The sequence below is a fragment of the Herpailurus yagouaroundi genome, unplaced genomic scaffold (genome assembly GCF_014898765.1).
Source record: "Herpailurus yagouaroundi ecotype Mexico unplaced genomic scaffold, PumYag 142, whole genome shotgun sequence".
Classification (NCBI taxonomy): Eukaryota; Metazoa; Chordata; class Mammalia; order Carnivora; family Felidae; genus Herpailurus; species Herpailurus yagouaroundi.
The window spans coordinates 25654529-25672029 of NW_024412397.1; the positions used below are offsets into that span (position 1 = coordinate 25654529).

Sequence of the window (17501 nt, forward strand, 5' to 3'; positions counted from 1 at the left end):
AAGTACCTGTGCCAGAGAACACTGAAATGTGGCTGCAGAACTCCTGTAGTGAATCAGTGATTTCCGTTTGTAACTAACGTGTGAACAAAAATGCTTCCATGACTGGACAAGTAAACCTTATCTCACCAAGGTGTTAATATTATATTTGAAATGCGTACTATAGAGATACCTGTGGGCTATTTATTCATTAATAAAGTTGTGAACATTCCTGCAAGAGCCAGCAGCTTGCTGGTGGCAACAGGAATGTTTCCCCTGTACCAGTTTTTACAAGGTGGTAACAGGATTCACCAGGGATTTGGTGGCCATTTTTTCAGAGTTAACGTGAAAATACTGCGTAACATGGAATATTAGAATTCATTTGAAGAGTATGTTCTGTGTCGAAGTGACGGTAAAGACCAAAAACATAATGAACACACCTGTCTGCACACCCACTGTATGTGGAAAACATTGGTTATTTTACATAGTAAAATTGGATGTAACAGTGTTCTGCTCATGGGAATAAAAACTTGGAGCGAAGGCCTGTTTACTGATGGGTGAGTGGGAATAAGCAGAGACAATTCTGAGCCTGATGTATCCTAAGTGAAATGATGGCAATAAGCAGAAAGCCCATGACACCATCTGTTCTAGAAAGTTCGTGGTAAGGATGTTAGTACATAAGAATACGCATCTGTATATGATGACATAACACCAGTAAAAACTTAAAAGGTTTTGTTTTGGGTTTTTTTGGAGTGGGGGTGGAGGGTTATATATTTATCTTTGTTTTTAATTTCTTGTATAGATTATTTTGATAATGTCTCAAATGATGTCCTTACCTTTCCTTTGCCTTTCGTCAATAATATTTATTGAGGCTATGGTTAGAAAATGTGTTATTGGTAGGAAATCTACTGTGCTGATTTGATTTTGTTGTCAACCGTTCTTTTATTCTACAATCTTTCCTATGAAGAAGATAGTGTTTGACACATTAGTGTTTCGAAGAATACCTTACTGTGTATAAGCTCCTGCTAGGCTGGAGGCAGATCTCCCTGTACTCAGTGCCACATGTTGGCCCAGATGGTCTCTGCAGACCCAGTCTTTATGTGGTGGCAGGGTGAAGGTTTTCTCTCCTGCTATCTGAGCTGTGTACACGGAGAAAGTACTTTCAGTCATAAGCTGGTTTGTGTGGTTTTCTTTTTCCTTTAAAGAAACCTATAACTATGAAATTGAAACAGTACATAATAAAAGCATAAAGGTTGAAAACATTGGTCTTCTCATAAAGTAATTGGAATAGTAAATTAAAATTTTTATCTGACAGGTTTTACCAATTCTTGAGATTCTGTATCACGTTGAAGAAAGAAATTCACACCATGTGTACATGGCCCTTATAATATTACTGATCCTTACAGAAGATGATGGCTTTAATAGATCCATTCACGAAGTGGTAAGTTATCATTACTTAAGGGTGTCAGAGTTACAGAATAGGCATGTCCCTCCACGTGATTTACTGCGGCTTTAGCATTTCTTCCTTCTTTTCCTTCTGGTAGATGTTTCCACAAGAACCTCAGAAACGGTGTGTCTTTTTCAGATTTATGAAGTGCTTTTTTTATGAATGACTAGTAGCCTGTTAAAAATTCTCAAAATTGGGGCATGTGGGTGGCTCAGTTGGGCATCTGACTTTGGCTCAGGTCATGATCTTGTGGTTTGTGGGTTCCAGCCCCACACTGGGCTCTGTGCTGACAGCTCAGAGCCTGGAGCCTGCTTTGGATTCCGTGTCTCTCCCTCTCTCTGTCCCTCCCCCAGCTTGCAAGCCGTCTTTCTCTCAATAAATAAATAAACAAACAAACAAACAAACAAACAAACAAACATTAAAAACAAAAATTAAGGGGCTCCTGGGTAGCTCAGTCGGTTAAGCGTCCGACTTCAGCTCAGGTCATTATCTCAGAGTTTATGGGTTCAAGCCCCATGGCAGGCTCTTTGTCGACAGCTCAGAGCTTGGAACCTGTTTCAGATTCTGTGTCTCCTTCTCTCTCTGCCCCTCCCCCACTTGTGCTGTGTGTGTCTCTCTCTCTCAAAAATAAACATTTAAAAAATTTAATTCTCAAAATGGTTTCTTGGGACGCCTGTGTGGCTCAGTTGGTTAAGTGTCTGACTCTCGATTTCAGCTCAGGTCATGATTTCACGATCCGTGGTATTGAGCCCTGCATCAGGCTCTACACTGACAGCGTGGAGCCTGCTTGGGATCCTCTGTCTTCCTTTCTCTCTCTGCCCCTCCTCTGGTCGTGTTCTCTCTCCCTCAAAATAACATTTGAGGGGGAAAAAAAACTCTCAAAACAGTTTCTTTAGTAATTGAAGTAAATGTTTTTGCTGTCACTGAGTTCGTTTTTCCTCTGTGTTTCATTTCCCATTTTTAGTTGTGACAGAAATTGTCAAATAGGTCAGCCCCTTGTATACACAGTAAGTGAAAGAATAGGGATCAGTCAGAGAAAGACAAATATCATAGGACTTCACTCATATGAGGACTTTAAGAGACAAAGCAAATGAACATAAGGGAAGGGAAACAAAAATAATATAAAAACAGGGAGGGGGACAAAAACATAAGAGACTCTTAAATATGGAGAACAAACAGAGGGTTGCTGGAGGGGTTGTGGGAGGGGGGATGGGCTAAATGGATAAGGGGCACTAAGGAATCTCCTCCTGAAATCCTTGTTGCACTATATGCTAACTAATTTGGATGTAAATTAAAAAAAAAAAATAAGGAACAAAAAGAAGAAGACTGAGAAATTGTTTCATATTAAAAAACAATTTTTTTTAATGTTCATTTATTCTTGAGGGAGAAAGAGACAGTGTGAGTGGGGGGAAGGACAGAGAGATAGAGGGAGACACAGAATCCGAAGCAGGCTCCAGGCTCTGAGCTGTGAGCACAGAGCCCGACATGGGGCTTGAACCCATGAACCACGAGATCATGAGCTGAGCCAAAGTCCGAGGCTTAACCCACTGAGCCATCCAGGTGCCCTATTTGTGTTTTTTAAAGATTGTGTTTTTAAATAATCTCTGCACCCAACATGGGGTTTGAACTCACAACCCTGAGATTGGGAGTCACATGCTCCACCGACTGAGCCACGCAGGTGCCCACTGATACTTCCTTTGAAAAAATTGGGTTTGGGGGGGCACCTGGGTGGCTCCGTCTGTTAAACGTCCAACTTTGTCTCAGGTCATGATCTCATGGTTTGTGGGTTTGAGCCCCACATTGAGCTCTGCACTGATAGCACAGAGTCTGCTTCAGATCCTCTGTCTTCTTCTCTCTCTGCCCTTGCATGCATGCTTGCTCTCTCTCTCTCTCTCTCTCTCTCTCTCTCTCTCCCCCCCCTCTCCCTCACAGAAATAAACATTTAAAAAAATACAAATTTTTTTTTGTCATATTACTGAGTTGTAAGCTTTCTTTATATGTTCTGAATCACATGGATTTTTTTTCTAGTCTGTTAATGTAGTTTATTATACTGATTAAGTTTTGAATATTAAATCAATCTTACATTCCTTGGATAAACTTGGCCATAATATATTCTCTTTTTTTATATACAGTGTATTTGGTTAAATTTTGAGCTCTGATTATTTGTGTCTTTCAAGGAATTTATACATTTCTTCTAAGGGATTGATTTTATTCCTGTAAAGTTGTTCGTAATTTTTTTTTTACTTATTATTGCTTTTTTCTTATTACTGTTTTTTCCACTTACCTTTTAAAAAAATTTTTTTTTCATGTTTATTTATTTTTGAGGGAGAGAGAGAGACAGAATGCTAGCGGGTTGGGGCAGAGAGAGAAGGAGGCACAGAATCCGAAGCAGGCTCCAGGCTCCGAGCTGTCAGCACGGAGCCGGACGTGGGGCTCGAATTCACGAACCGTGAGATCATGACACAAGATGAGATCAAGAGTTGGGCCTTAACTGACTGAGCCACCCAGGTGCCCCCAGACAATCTTTTTATTTAAAAAAAAATCTTTTTTAATGTTTATTTTTGAGCGAGACACAGAGTGTGAGTGGGGCAGGGGCAGAGAGAACGGGACACACAGAATCTGAGGCAGGCTCCAGGCTCCGAGCTGTCAGCACAGAGCCCGACGCGGGGCTCGATCTCACAGACTGTGAGATCATGCATGACCTGAGCCGAAGTCGGACGCTCAACCGACTGAGCCACCGAGGCGCCCCGTCCACTTACCTTTTTATATCTGTACTAGCCGTAGCTTGCTAGCCACGAACTTGCTTTTTGTTTTTAAGATTTTTTAGATAGAAGCTTAGATCTTTGATTTTAAATCTTTCTACTTTTTCTCCTATAAGCAAAATATATGAAAACTCATAAAATTGATAACCCCCTAGAAAGATGATCAAGAAGAGAAAAAGTTACAAATATATATTACTGGGAGTGTATAAGAGATTAGGACACATATCCCAGAGATATTTAAAAAAATGTTCAGAGGGTACTATGAGTAATTTTATGCTGCAAACTTTAAGCATTAAATGAAATGGACAGGTTTCCTCCACTCCCAGAAAAAAAGTAACCAAAGCTCACAAAAGAAACAAAATACAAATAGTCCTGTTTCTATCAAGGGAACTGACTTTGTAATGTAAAATCCTAAACAGAAAATTATCAGCCCAACTGATCTTTACCTCTGAATTCTTCTGAAAATTGGAGGAAGAGGTAACACCAGTCTTCTAAACCTCATCTAAACACTAGAAAAAAGGGAAATCTTTCCAGCTCATTTTATGAGTACAGCATAATCCGGATACCAAATTTATCAAAATTTCATAAAGGAAAATTACAGGTGGATTTTGAGTTGAGAGGCAAAAATTTATTAAGTGGCACAAATATAATCAGAAAGCTTGTAAGTCTAATATTGTAAAATGGAGTAAAGCAAGATAGTAAAAAGAACATATGTCAGTAACAGTATTCCAGGAATGCAAGGGTGGTTTAGTATTAGAAAATCTCTTAATGTAATTTATTAGAAAAACCATAAATCATGTCAATAGATAACAGCAAAGGATTTGATAAAGTTCAGCACCTATTCATGGTAAACAAGGCAAAATTCTCACAAAATAGGGGTAGAAAAGAGATTTGTTGTCTTTTAGTAAAGTGTATCTACAAAAACCTACAGTTAAAGCATTACACTTGAGGGGTGCCTGAGTGGCTTTAGTCAGTTAAGCGTCTGGCTCTTGATCTCGGCTCAGGTCATGATCTCCCAGTTCATGAGATTGAGACCCAAATCTGGCTCTGTGCTTATAGCATAGAGTCTGCTTGGGATTCTCTCTCTCCCTCGCTCTCTGCCCCTCCCCTGCTCATGCATGCTCACTCTCTAAACATTCAAAAAAAAAAAAAAAAAAGCATTATAGTTGATTGGAGAATTTTAGAAATAATCTGTTGAAAGTCAGAACAAAGAGGATGCTCTGTGTTACCCCTCCTCTTCAGCATTGTATCAGAATTCCGAGCAGGTCATTTGAGCTAGAACAAGATGTAAATGGTTTAAAAATTGAAGAGAGGAAATCAAAATGTCCATGTTTACAGAATTTGTGATTGACTGCATATATAATTCAAGAAACTCTAAAATTAGAACTGTTAGGAAAGTTGAGTGAATTTTCCGGTTCTAAAGGTTGTATACAAAAACAAATACAGTTTGTACAGTAACAAAGTGCTTCAAAAATGTGACCTAGATGTTCTATCTATCTATCTACCTACCTACCTACCTATCTATCTATCTAGAAATATTGCGCATGCGCGAGCAGGGGAGGAGCAGAGAGAGAAAGGGAGAGAGAGAATTCCAAGCAGGCTCCGCACTATCAGTGCAGAGCCCAATGCCGGGCTCGATCTCACGACTTGAGATCATGACCTGAGCTGAATCAAGAGTCAGACAGTTAACCAAAGGAGTCACCCAGGCGCTCCTAGAGATGCTATTTAAAATGGCAATAATCAGCAAAAGTACGTAAATGAAAGGTACTAAATGTGACATAATAAATGGAGAGAGGATACTATCTTGTGTTTATGGACAACTCTGTTCAGTGACTGAGTTGTTAATTTTGCTTTCGAATTAATCGCTATGTTAAATGCAGTTCTTACCAGCATTGTAACAGTTTTTTGGAGGAGACTTGATAAAATACAGTTTGAACAACATGGATTTGAACTATGTAGCTGTACTTGGACGTTTTCAATAAATACAGTAGTGCTTACCACTAAGTTAGTTTTTCAGGAGTCAAAATTTTGTTATAGATGGAGTTTTGACCGTGGAGGGGGTCAGCTTGTTCCACATTGTTCAAGGGTCAACTGCGATCCCTGAAATTATATGGAGGAGTATATTGCCCAGAGAGTTTTTGGAGAAAAGCAATGTGGACTTACCCTACCAGATGAAACTAGTTACAAAACATTAGTAATTAAGATGTGTTTCATTAATAATGGAATAAAAAAATAGATAAATGCAAAAGAAAATAGAGAGTATAGAAATTACTCACACATGGAAACACAACGTGTGACAGAAATAGTAGGTAAATTGTGCTGAGACTGAGAGCTTGGCTTATCTAAGTAGAAAAAATAAAATTATATGATCCTTGCCCCACATACAAAGACAAATTCCACTTGTGTCAACAAGACTTGGATATGAAAAGCTGACCTTTAAAACCTCCAAAGGGAAATGAAAGCTAATATTTGTTCCCAACTAGAGACAGGGATTTCTTACATTTTATGCTATACAATGTATAAACCATGAGTGCAAACATTAATACATTTGACCACATTAAAATAAAAACTTTTCATGGTGAGATGAGAACAAGCCATAGACTACAAGAAGGATTCGCATTTTTTAGGGTTGGCATAATCAGAAAAACAAGGTATTCAGTAGAAAAATGGGCAAAGTAATAGAAAAACAGAATATAAAACCTGAATGACTAACAGGCATTTTAAAAAGATGTCCAACCTAGTGATTCATTAGGATCCTGCTGACTAAAATGACTGCAGTATTTTGTCCTTGTCAGTTGGGCAGAAATTACAAGCCCTGTTAAGAACCGGAAAGGATATAGAGAAAGACGACTCTCCTAGTCCTCTTTGAGACGACTGTATAAATGAGCAGACCAGCTTTCGAGAGGAATCTGGCCTTTCACATTCCTCAAAAACTGCAGAAGTAAATAAATACTCTGCCTCCCAGCAATCCCGTTTTCTGGTTTGCGTCCTCAGAAAACCTTTTTCAGATTTTCACAAGAATGCACTTGAAAGAATGTTCATCGTAGCATCGTTTGTAGTATTCAAAGATGGCAAACAGCTGATAACATCCATGAGATACTGTGCAGCAGCCAGAACGAATGAAATAGAGCCACATGCATTGATAATAGTAAATCTCAAAAATCTGCATGGTAATCAGGTATCCAGTTCAGGCCGCCAGAGGTTAGAGAAGAGGATTAGGGAGGAGGAGTTCAGAAGCAAAGATATTAACATTTGATAAAATGGTGAAGATACAGTGGTGTTCTTCATAGCTGGCTATTTAACTTCTGTGAACTTTGAAATGTGATGACAGAAATCCCTAACTGTACTCTCTGATATGGTAGCACTTGTAGTGTGGCTGGTGTGACCAAGGAATTGAATTTTTAGTTTTATTACAATTTAAGTTTAACTTAAGGACCCACCTACGGCTAGTGCTGCTGTGATGAACAGTACTGCCCTGTGCTTTTTAGTTAACAGGGACCCAAACCTGCATTTATTTTAAAAAAAGAGCTATTCAGTGACTTTGCAATTTTGCGTCCTAGCAAAATCTTGGCGATTTGTTTATGAAGTCAGGAAGTACTGAAAGATGGGCGGCTTAAAACAGGTGTTGGATAGATTATTTTTCTTTAAAAAATTTTCGTGATTCCTGACTTCGGATAATTAACGCTCAGGCAATAAAGGTAGAGTAAGGAATCTCTGGTTTCTGAGTTTCATATAGTGAGATTTTGGACAGTTAAGGGTAAGGATCTATATCGTAACATTGTTTTTACTAGGGGAAAACCTGGAAAATAGCCTAATTTCCATTAGTAGAAGAGTGGACCAAAAGAAGTGTGGCCTATGAGTGCAGTACTCTTCAGTGCTTAGATGGAAGGGAGTAGAGGCGATATTCAGATACTTAACAAGTATGGTACCAAAACCAGCCAGTAAGAATGGGTGTCAACCATGGTCTTTCGTTGTCTGCTGTATGTTAGTTGCTGAACCCTCAGGAGGTCCTGGGGGAGTGGCTTGGTGTAACAGCTCTTACTAACTGCCATAGAAGTATTCATTTTAAAAAGTGATCGGCACTATGGGAATTTGGCATATGTGGTAAGTATTAATGTTCTTAGATGCATCAACATAGGGGGCTTCCAAGAACATACTGAGTGAAAAAACAAGATGCAAATAAATACCTATGTGTGTTAGTGTCCTGGGCTGCCATCCTGCTGCGGTCTGGGTGGCTAAACACAACAGAAATTTATGGTCACAGTTCTGGTGATTAGAAGTTCAAAAGCAAGGTGTCAGCGGGGCCGTGTTTTCTCTGAAGGATCTAGGGGAGAGATGTTGCCTCTTCTTAGCTTCTGGTGGCCAGTCCACACGTGTCCTTGGCATGTAGTGTCAGCGTGTCTGTTGTCTCGTGACCTTCCCTCCCGTGAATGTCTGTCTCTGTCTCTCCTCTTCTTATGGTGACACTGGCCATATTGGACTTAGGGTCTTTCCTAACCCAGTATAATCTCATCTTAGTTATATCTATAAAGACCCTGTTTTCAAATAAGGTCACATTCACAGGTTTGGGGTGACATGAATTTTGGAGAATGCTATTCAGTCTAAGACACAGTGATACTGTTTTTGTAAACTAGCAAATATACAAAGGAATCCTGGGTTTTAGGGGGAGTGTGTGCACACATAAAGCATTTGAAAGCGATTGGAAAGATACATACTAAACTCAAGATAGTAGTTGATTAGCGGTTGATAGTGGGGGAATAAAATGGGATTTATACATTTAAAAAATGAAATCTTAACAGTTAATGTCAATTGTGGGAGTATGGAGGTTAATTATTCTTGGTCTTTCTATACATATTTGATTTTTTAAAGAGTTGATATTATATAATATGTTAATGTATACTACTCTAGCTTATAAACATTTTGAAGAGATATATTCAATAAAGCCAAATTTGTATAGGGGGGAAAAGCTCAGGAAAAGACCTAGGACAAGCAATTCTCTCAGGTACTTTTTGAGAAGGAAGACATTTTCAGATCCTTGAGGGGTTTCCTTCTGCATGTTATTTGAGTTAGTTTACCATGAAATGATAAATATATATATTGCACAATCAGGATAGCAGTCTATGATTATTAAACTGTCTGTACAAGTATTGAATATGAGAGATGGGGAATTGTTTTTGTAAGAACCAGTTAAAGAAGTCAACAACTACAGCTAGGTTACCAAGAAAATTTTCCGTATGTTACCCATTCTGCATTGATGTCCCATGGAAAGCTGTGTGAGCTTTGTAAGGAGTTATTTATAATTCTTCTTAAGCACTACCAGAATTTCTAAACAATGATCATTTTTCACAGGAAGAAAAGAAAGAAATTTACGTAAACACTAAATTGGATTTCTGATTTTTATAGTAACATTGTAAGTGTACTGTGTGGCTACTATTTAAATATTTGTAGAATGTTAACTGAAGAAGACTGCTTTTATTCCAAACACTTCTTCCATCCCGTTATATAACGCACACACACAGGCAGATGATAAGAACTAATGACCTCTGTTTCAAATAAGGGTGCCTTAGGATAATTTATTTCTAAATCAAGGAGCCAAGAGAAGAGAAACTGAGCTCTACTCAAAGGTGTGACCTTTAAAAAGACAGAAGCTGTTGTCTCTAGTAAAGTTGCTTAATGAGTATCGTGTGTTATGTATTAGTTCCCTTGCAGACTTAAGAGCACTGGTTCTAAAACTTTTTGGTCTTTACACTTGAAAATAAATGAGGCCACCAAATAGCTTCTTTTCTGTGGGTTATAGTTTTGTACATCTATCTTATTAGAAATTAAAACTGAAATATTTTAAAAAATATTAGGTCATTTAGAAATACTGGTCATTATAATGAGCCCATTACATGTTAGCATCAATAATCCATTTTTATGAAAAATAACTGTTTTTCCCAAACAAAAATTTAGCAAGAAGAATGGCATTGTTTTATGTTTTTGCAAATCTTTTTAATGAATTGCCTTAACAGAAGACTGATAGATTCTCACGTCTGCTTCTGTGTTAAACTTGTTTAACATGACTATCAGCCACGTTGTGTAGTGTCTGGAAAACTCAACTACATACTCATGAGACAATGAGCGTGGAAAGTAATGTCTTGGTGTTATCATGAAAATAGTTTTGACCTTGAGAATACTCCAGAAATGTCTCCGGGGCCCCTGGAGCATTCCGGGACCACGTTTTGAGAACTGCTGCATTAGAGAGTAAGTCAGAAGGACTGAGCACTTCACTGTTCCTTTAGAAAGGTTCAACTGGTCTGTTTCTATCCCCCCTTTTTTCATTTCTAATAGTTTTTGGACTTTTTGAGGGGCAGATTTACCAGAGAAATACCTATTTTAATGATTTTTTTAATGTGTATTCATTTTTGAGAGAGAGAGACTGAGTGTGAGCAGGGGAGGGGGAGAGAGAGAGGGAGACCCAGAATCCGTAGCAGGCTCCAGGCTCCGAGCTGTCAGCACAGAGCCGAAGCAGGGCTCGAACTCATTAACCATGGGATCGTGACCTGAGCCGAAGTCAGATGTTTAATTCACTGAGCCACCCAGGCGCCCCTATTTTAATGATTTTTTAGAAGAACTGAAGTACAGCTGTATTATTTGGTCTCAATCACATTGTCCTGATTCCATGGATTATAATTGTGCTTTGTTACTGCTTTGAGTTTTGTTTGGTAGTCGTTATTGTCCTTCTCTTGAAGTCACTTTGTGTTGTCACGGTGGAGAGGATGAGCAGCTAAATAGTTACATGTGTGGTGGTTTGGGTTTTTCCCCAGAAATGATGCATGGGCGGTTCATGTTGATTCTTTGCATAATTGTAAGTCTTTATTTGTCTGTATACTTGTGTGGTGGTTTCTCTAGGTATAGAATTTTAGAATCATAATCCATTCCTCAAAAATTTATGGACATTGTTCTGTTGTTACGCAGATGGGTGGTGTTGAAGATGAGAAATCTAATGTTAGTTTGCTTGTCTTTCTTTTGGTGATAACCTGTTTCTTCTGTCTGGGAGCCAATAGGATTTTATTACATACTGTAAATTCAGAAGTCTTCCCAGAATAAATTTTGCTTTCTTTCAGTATTTCTGCTCGGAATGTTGAAAGTTTTTTTTTTTTTCTTTTTCCTCAGAAAAATTTTCTCCTGTCACTAATTATTCTGTTCTCCTTCTAGTCTTGTACCCTTTGGAACTTCTATTAAGTAGATATTAGGTCTCCAGTTTGCTCTCATACTTTATTTTTGTCTTTTTGCCTTTTACTGCTGTTGTCTCAGAGAACTTTTTCAATTTTTTTCTTTCAAATCACCAGCCTGCTGCACTGCCCAGTTTTTGCCTCTCTCTCTGACGCCATGTCACGTATCTACGATGGAACCGCGCCATCTTGAGCTGGAAAACAGTTCTTGCTTTCTGAGGTGTGGCGGTGAGCGCCACTGTTGCCTGCTCTGAGGAGCCGGAGCAGGACACGGCACGTCTCTTCCGGAGCTGGGCTTATCTGCGTTTCTTGGCCTTTCCTGAACACAAGTCTGAAGCTTTTCTGTGGTGGTTGGGACAGCTCTACTTTTCAAGAGACTCCTCGGTTTTCTTATTTTCGCTTTCAAACTGCTGAGCTCTGATTGGGTTTTCTCTCTCTCGACTTTGTGCCATCATCTTCCAGACATATCTCCTTTTCATCTATTAACGATATCCTCTGTTTTCCAGATCTATTTTCTTTCCTTTTCTGTTTAAGAAGGAAGAAGTAAACACCTCAGCACTGCTTCACTACCTTGAACTGAAAGTCTCACAGTTCACTTTTATATACTAACTCACGTTCAGAGCAAAGCCAGGGCTTATCAGAAATTGTAGACATGGATAATCCCTCTTTTCCGGAAGCAATCCTGTTCACTTAAACTTCTCTTCCCCACTACAGATATTAAAAAATATCACTTGGTATTCAGAACGGGTTTTAACTGAAATTTCACTGGGGAGTCTCCTGATACTAGTCGTAATAAGAACCATCCAGTACAACATGACAAGGACAAGAGTAAGTATTCCGTGGCTATTTTTTTTAATTGTTATGCATATAGTACAATTAGGCCTATAGTTTAAAGCGATCTCAATATTTCGAGTACTAACATTTTCATGAAATATGGTCAGAAAATACAGATCTGCGTATAGTCGCTGAATTACGTGATCCTGAAATAACATGTATAGTGTCTGTGTTTTAATATTTAATAGATTGTACAGAGATATTTTACATGAAACAAAAGGAGCAGTGGGCATATTTAGATAAAAAATGTTTACCTTTGCTGAACCAGTAACACCAATTTTCCCTTTAAAAGCAGCCACAACAGGGGCACCTGGGTGGCTCAGTCGGTTGAGCGTTCCACTCTTGGTGTTGGCTCAAGTCATGATCTCACGGTTTCGTGAATTCGATCCCCCTGTCGGGCCCTGCGCTGGCAGCTCGGAGCTTGCTTGGGATTCTCTCTCCACCGCCCCGCCTCCCGTCTCTGCCCCTCTCCCACTCAAACTGTCTCTGTCTCTCGCAAATAAATAAATGAAACTTAAAAAAATAAAAGCAACAACAAACTGTGTGAAGATACAAAGTGTGCAAGAATTATGAATTCAGATGGGAAAGAAAAGTAGAATACTTTCAAGAGTAAAAGGAAAACTTCAACTGGATTGTATTTGCAGCGCCTGGGAGCAAGTTTCAGTTCTGGTCTATAGAGAAGGAATATACAGAATTCACAGCTCAGAGAAATGGTCAGGTTTACTGCACTGTGTCCAGTTATTTCCCTCAATGAGGCTAATGTAGATGCTTGTCCATAATCTTTTATGTGAAACTCTAGGAGCCGGGTATGGTTAAGAATGGAGAATTTTTTGATTTTAGAAAGCTAATTACAGTACTTACATTACAGTGCTGCAGTGTATGGAACCACTAGGTTCCTGTAATTAAACATTAGTATTTCTGCAGCGGAATAATTCAGTATCCACCAGGAGAGGGATAACGAAGACCATAAGTAGCATTGTGATCTTTTGTACCAGTATGAAAAAACTTTGAATTTTTTTTTTAATGTTTATTTATTTTTGAGAAGAGAGAGACAGAGCTTGAGTGGGGGAGGAGAGAGGAAGAGGGAGACACAGGATCTGAAAGAGGCTCCAGGCTCCGAACTGTCAGCCCAGAGCCCGACACGGGGCTCGAACTCACAGACCGCGAGAACACGACCTGAACCGAAGTCGGACACACAACCGACTGAGCCACCTGGGCGCCCCAAAGCTTTGAATTTTCAATGCTTTATTAAGGATTTTAGAATTAGAGAAAAGGGATCATGGACCCGAACTTTCTAGAATCAGTGACAGTTGAGTCGACATTTCCTTCTGGTTGACCTTGCTTCACATGTAGAGACGACTCCATGTCTGTTTTCACCTTGCTATTTTCTCGCAGGACAAGTACCTTCACACCAACTGTCTGGCCGCCTTGGCAAACATGTCGGCACAGTTTCGTTCCCTCCACCAGTACGCTGCCCAGAGGATCATCAGGTAAATATGAGCTTTACGAGAAATACTGAGGTGTGCCTTTTGGCTGACCCAGCGGAACGGGTACCGTGGTGGTCCTTTTTAATGTTATCCACGAGGAATATCAAATTCTCCTGCCTAGTATTTATCACCTTCTTGTTTCGTTGAAAATACCTCGTCCTGCTCTGACTTCCTACCCAGCTTTTTGGTCAGAGTTAATTGTATTTACTTTTCTGTCTTTTTACGAAATTTAGTTGTAAGCTTTGCGTGTTAGCGTTTTACAGAGGAGCAGGTATATTTCTTAGTAACGTAAACCACAACCATATTTGCTGAGCATTTTGCAGAGCATCGCATTACGCTTTTAAGGGAGGGTAGCTGTGTTTGTTTTAGAGAATTCCTCTAGTAGCAGTTTACTGTTACATCACTTTCCTATTGACTGTTGTAACAGATGACCCCAAATTAATGTCTTAAAACAACACAGATTTATTAATCGGTAGGTTAAAAGCTCAACACAGGTCTCGCTAGGCTACAATCAAGATGCTACCGGGTGGCGTTCCTTTCCAGCAGCTCTAGGGGAGGAAGTCTGTTTCCTTGGCTCTTGCAGCTGCTACAAGCTGCCAGCTTTCCTTGGCTGGTGGCCCCTTCCTCCACTGTCCGCGCCAGCTGCATTAGGTTGTTGAGTCGTTCTTATGTCTCATCCCTCTGACCTCCTCCCTTTTCCACTTGGAGGATTCTTGTGATCGCCTTGGCCCTATCCGGGTAACCCAGGGTGACGTACCCATCTCAAGGTCTGTGGCTGAATCGCAACTGCAGAGTGCCCTTTGCACATTCACAGGTTGGGGGATCGGCAGGTGGACATTTTGGGAGTAACCATTATTCTGCCTGCCACAACGTCACCAGAAGGTCCTTTCTGTCCTCTCTCCACCCTTTGCCAAAGACATTGTCTTTAAGGGCAGGAAAGCTAATTAACAAATGATGAATGAATTTTAAGTTTATTTATTTATTTTGAGAGAGAGAGAGGGAGTACAGGAGGGGCAGAGAGAGAGAGAGGGAAAGAGAGAATCCCAAGCAAGCCCTGCACTAATAGTGCAGGGCTCAAACTCATGAACCATGAGATCATGACCAGAGCTGAAACCAAGAGTCAGATGCTTAACCGACTGAGCCACCCAGGTGCCCCTCATTTGCAAAGATTTTTAAGATATGTGGGTACTTTTGGTCTTTGGGGTGGAATGCACAAGATTGTCCTTGAGGCTCTCAAGTAGAGCATTTGTTATGTAAGTCAGTGAAGTCAGATCGTTTCCTCTAGACCTTGCCTTTGGAGCAGTGCAATTCTAATGATTAATTCTTGTGTTCCAGGCATTGGTGGTAATCACAAGTCCGTATCACTTTTAAACTCTGATCTTACTTTCCATCCATTGGTTGGAGATGCTTACTGAGCTGGCCTCATTTTTAACAGTCACTCAGCATTATATATTTATCCTCAGAATTTAGCCAGGATATTTCCAGTGACTCATTGGTTAGTCGAGGTCCGGTCCTAATACGTTATATTGGCTTATTTGGGGGTTTGTACTTAGGTGGTTGTCTGTTTGACTGACCTTGTACTAACACTAACTTGATGACTTAAAGCTCACATAGCATCTCCTCATACCTCAGGTTCTTCCAGGTGTTCTGAAGATTCTTTAGTTGCTAAATAGTAATTTTTTTGTTACTGTGCTTTAGTTCAGCATGGCAGATTTAATGGTGTTGTGCCGCTTTGAGGTCTGTTTGTGTGTGTGCGTGTGTGTGTGTAGCTTCATAGTGGCTTGATGAAGGTTTCAGTACAAGATTCATTTTCCTTAATGGATACACCAACATTTGACCCGTTCAGAATGAAATTGGCAAGTGAACTGGTTCACATTTCGAGTTCTGATAACAGGTGTCAAGTGAGATGAAATAAACAGTTTCTAAGTATAAGAGTTGGGAAAGCAGATAAAGCACTGTGCCCAGTTTTCTATCTATGATGAATAAAGCAGAAAAGTGATTGGATTTGGAGAAATAAGAAACATAATTGAGATTTGTGATTTGGGAATATCTAGATCAAGTTTATCACCAATAAGGAATACTGCTGTATTTTAATGGAGTTCTGTTTAGCATTGTGTTAGTGAGGAACTGTGTTACGCACTGCAAAGTACATATATCCAAATTAATTGTGAAGGTTCCTGCTTGTCCTTCAGTAGCTGAGATAAGACGAGGACCAGCGTATGTACAGCAGAATGTCTTAGAATGAGAGACAAATCCCTATGGTGAGGGTGACTGGTTGGTTCAGAGAATGGGAAAATTACATCTTACTGAGAAATCAGGCAAGGTGATTCGAGAGAGGTGGCTCTAGAGATCGGCCTGATAAGGAAGAGCACCAACCACAACAACGCAGACCGAGAGGGGCTGTGATAAACAGCATTCTATTTGGAAAATAACCAGTCCCATTCAGATGGCATGTTGTGGACCTGTATAGGGATTATAGGAGGAAAGCCTGGAAGAACCAGCTGGGGCCGCCTTGGAGGGTGCTTAGGTCTTAGATGCACAGTTTGGAATAATTGAAGGAATTGAGAGAGGAGAAGGTCTGATCTTCAGTAACAAAAAAGAGACTGTGAATGAATGAGCTGTAAGTGGATTTTTAAAAAAATAATTGAATAGAAGTTTCTGGAGTCCTCAGTTTCAGCAGATGATATTGGTATGCTTTGTTTGTCACACCGAGGGCCCTGGGCAGTTCTAACAAGTTCCCAGATGCTGCCAGCACTTCAGGTTCAAGGGCCACATGTGAGTCACCAATATAGACTGGGACATCGTCATCCAGGAGAGGAGTGAGCCCGTTAGAAATGTGAGTGTCAGCCCAGCTTTAGACCTGCTGAATCAAAGTCTTCATCCTAACAAGATCCCCAAAGATTTGTATGCATACTCACATTTGGAAAGCACTTTGAGCTTGGACCTGGAAATCAAAATTTATTCCTGTAGAAAACACTCACTTTCAGATGGAAACGGGGGCCAACTTTTTAATCTTGAGGAAACTCGTTTTTCGACTAAATGTTTGTGTTCGGGGTATGGAATTGTCAAGTATGATAAGGAATGCATAACAAAATACACAGATTTATTATAGCAGATCTATATATAATAGATACACAGATTTATTATAGCAGTACAACTCAAGATTCACCAGATGCTTCAGTAACTCCTTCAAGTGAGAAGTAATCAGTTTCATATACACATTTTCTAAATCCTGCTTTAGGAAGAGACCACACAGTATCTATCAGTTGCAAAACGTAGGAGAGCCAATGTTTCATGCCATCTTCAACAAAATGCAAAATAGAGTAACCTGTTACATTGCTGTGACGTAGGCTGTGAGTAAAGCTTTTAAAACCCTTTTTAGCTGGACATAAACATAAGGAATGATTTCTTATGGTGTCTGTGCTGTTGTTTCATGTTTAATGACAGTGTATCTTCCACAAACTCTTGGTATTCTAGAAAAATCTCATAAGCATATATGATTTGAGTTTTGTTCAACTATAAAATCTTTTGAATATTCTATAAGCATGGGCATTTGATATGATCATTATTTGGGATTATACTTAGCTCAGTCAAAAACATTTATTTTTAAAGTTTATTTATTTGAGAGAGCGAGAGAGAGCAAGAGAGAGAGAGCAGGGGAGGAGCAAAAAGAGAATCTCAAGCAGGCTCTGCACTGCCAGCACGAGCCCAACATGGGGCTCGAACTCAACGAACCGTGAGATTATGACATGATCATGACCACTCAATTAAAAACATTTAT

The 17501-nt window shown here is 39.7% G+C and overlaps 1 protein-coding gene across 5 annotated transcripts in view; it reads left to right on the plus strand.

The window, feature by feature from the left end:
* Positions 1-17501, plus strand: part of DYM (dymeclin) — a 360650-nt gene that overhangs the window by 154980 nt on the left and 188169 nt on the right. For all 5 annotated transcript variants that reach the window (XM_040478872.1, XM_040478871.1, XM_040478874.1 and 2 more), the window contains 3 exons: positions 1292-1417; positions 12114-12227; positions 13629-13723. In XM_040478872.1, the coding sequence (XP_040334806.1) occupies positions 1292-1417; positions 12114-12227; positions 13629-13723 (335 nt within the window). The remainder of the gene's footprint in view (positions 1-1291; positions 1418-12113; positions 12228-13628; positions 13724-17501) is intronic.